Source organism: Alosa alosa, chromosome 12 (genome assembly GCF_017589495.1).
Source record: "Alosa alosa isolate M-15738 ecotype Scorff River chromosome 12, AALO_Geno_1.1, whole genome shotgun sequence".
Classification (NCBI taxonomy): Eukaryota; Metazoa; Chordata; class Actinopteri; order Clupeiformes; family Clupeidae; genus Alosa; species Alosa alosa.
In genome coordinates, this window is record NC_063200.1 from 15,731,891 (window position 1) to 15,734,390 (window position 2,500).

The following is a 2,500-nucleotide window of genomic DNA, read 5'->3' on the forward strand; positions in this document are numbered from 1 at the left end:
GCCTATTTTGACAGTCAGCGTATCTGAAGGAATCTGCTTGCACGTGAGACTGTGTATGCAACACAGGGATTCCACTAAACCTTTGTTTAATAAAAACCTGTGTGTGACTAGCAGAGTATAGCCTACATGCGTCTGCACCCTCCTATTATTTGAACTCATAGGCAAAAAGAAACTAACTTCACCATGGTCTCATAGGCAACGGCAAAACAGCTCTACACATTTGCTGTAGTTACTTTCACTAGGGATTTACAATCGAAAACATAGCCTGAAAAAAAGGAACACTTACCCTAATAATGTTCAAATGACTGAATAAAAATCCTAAGGATATTTATCCTGCAGACGAGTTGTTTGGGACTAGTTGCCAAGGGCTGCTTACAACACAGTGTGTCTTTAGCTGTGCTTTATAGGTGCCTTTCACTATAGAGCAGGTTTTTCTTGGTCAGTGGCATAATGATTTTTAGAGGGTGTAAGATAGCGATTTTTTAGATCATGATCCTCAGACCACACCTTTGTGTCGCTAATTGACACACCCCGCGCTAGAAGGTTTAATTAAAAGCGGATGCGATGGTGAAAAACGTCGCCACCGATTGGGTGTAAGATAAGAATAAGCCTCGCGTCGCGCTTGGTACTGGATGTACGATAGGGCCCTAAAGGTAAAAAGTAAACAAGCAAAAGGGAGCCATTTTTCTTAAAACAAACTGAATGCAAAACACACAGGGCCAGATGTACTAACGCTTTTGTGCCCACTTCAGGCGTATTTATTTCGCAATGAATAAAACTGAATAAAACAACATTTATCCAGCAGAGGAGTTGCTTATATCTCGCGGAGAGTGCTTCAGCTGTGCTCCATCGTCTCGGGCCTCTCCCTAAATCACTTTTAACCGCCATTACCAATTTTCAAATGATGGTAAATAACTACTCATCATGAGATGTACAGTATTTCGTAATATCTTTATTCTAATTATGTTTCCCATTGTAATCGTGCAATTTGTAATGTTTTTGCATGGACGGCACTGGTGTGTGCTTCATGAATGATAGAAGGATGGTGCGCACCTGCCAATATGACTGTTGACAATGCTTCTTAAAATAGCATATGAACAACTCGCCATTGACTTCTGACCAGGTTTAGGTGGTGTATGATAGCGATTTTTAGACAACGGCCAGGCCCCTCCCTAGGTTGTTAATTGCCACACCCCTGGGCGATGTTAAAATAAACATGCAAAATGCAATTCAACTTTGGCGCGGGTGAAAACGAACTTTACGCCATGCAGGGTGCCCAAAATACAGCCCCTTATCATGTATGGTATTATTTCATGATCGCTAAACGTTTTATTCTTTTTAATGTTGTCATCAGTTAACTTCATTCAACGGCGCATTCAGTTGTGGACGTTCGTAAATCGCGTTTATGGGCAGAGAAAGGCAGGGAAAGGCGCAGTTTACACTAAGGATTGAACGATTGATAAATATGAGGGAAACTTGGCTCTGACAGCGCTCGCAATCTGCGGTGTGTCCATGACGCTGATAACGCAAATGTACGTACATCTGGCCCACAGTGTTTTATGGACAGAGCAGAGAGCACATCTTCGGTCTGAAACACAGCACTGGGCTTTTGGACTGAGGATGCTAAAGCAGTAGCACAGGCCTGGAGTTGTCATTTGCCAACCTAAGTATCACCATCCATCAGTGATCATCAGTGTTAGCTGTACTGGATATACATGTACTGTGATGTAGTAGTTAGCTGTAGTGGGTATACTGTGATCAACGGCAAATGCTAATACGTACCCTTGCCCATTTTAAGTGGGTATACCGAGATGGTGATGCTTTTTAAGTGGGTATACTGAGTAGTCCTGCGTATCACGTAGACTACACCACTGCTGTCCATCCCAGAGTGCCGTGTAGGAGAAGACGTGTGGCTGAGCTTGGTTTTCAGATGTAGGAAAAGGGGGCGGGTTTAGAAAGGTAATGGACCAATCAGGACATTGCGGGGGTGTAACCTCACCTTGTCATCTCTGTCAAACTCCTCCTCCTCGTCCTGCAGGAAGTCCTCCACTGCTTCCTGTTTATAAACAGAAGGGAGTGAATAACGCACGGCGCTCTTCCTTCCTTTGTTTCATACTCCCCCTCCTCTCTATTTACTGCTACAAGAGTTATAATGGAGCTCTTGTAAAAAAATCATGTGAACTAATAAAGAGAATAAATGTACATACCTAAATGTCAATTCAAAGACAGTACAGAGGACACAGAGAGAAAGACCAACTATAGATAGAGAGAGGGAGAGAGACAGACAGAGAAAGATATATATATATATATATATATATATATATATATATATAGAGAGAGAGAGAGAGAGAGAGAGAGAGAGAGAGAGTGTGTGTGTGTGTATGTGCGTGTGTGTGTGAGACAGGGAGAGAGACTGGGAGAGAGAGAGACAGAGAGAGAGACAGGGAGAGAGAGAGAGAGAGACAGAGAGAAAGAGAGAGAGAAAGACAGATACACTATG

The 2,500-nt window shown here is 42.8% G+C and overlaps 1 protein-coding gene across 1 annotated transcript in view; it reads right to left on the bottom strand.

The window, feature by feature from the left end:
• mctp1b (multiple C2 domains, transmembrane 1b) overlaps positions 1-2,500 on the bottom strand; it is a 54,915-nt gene that overhangs the window by 10,025 nt on the left and 42,390 nt on the right. Inside the window, exon 16 of the mRNA XM_048259625.1 lies at positions 2,000-2,056. Coding sequence (XP_048115582.1) covers positions 2,000-2,056 — 57 coding nt within the window. The remainder of the gene's footprint in view (positions 1-1,999; positions 2,057-2,500) is intronic.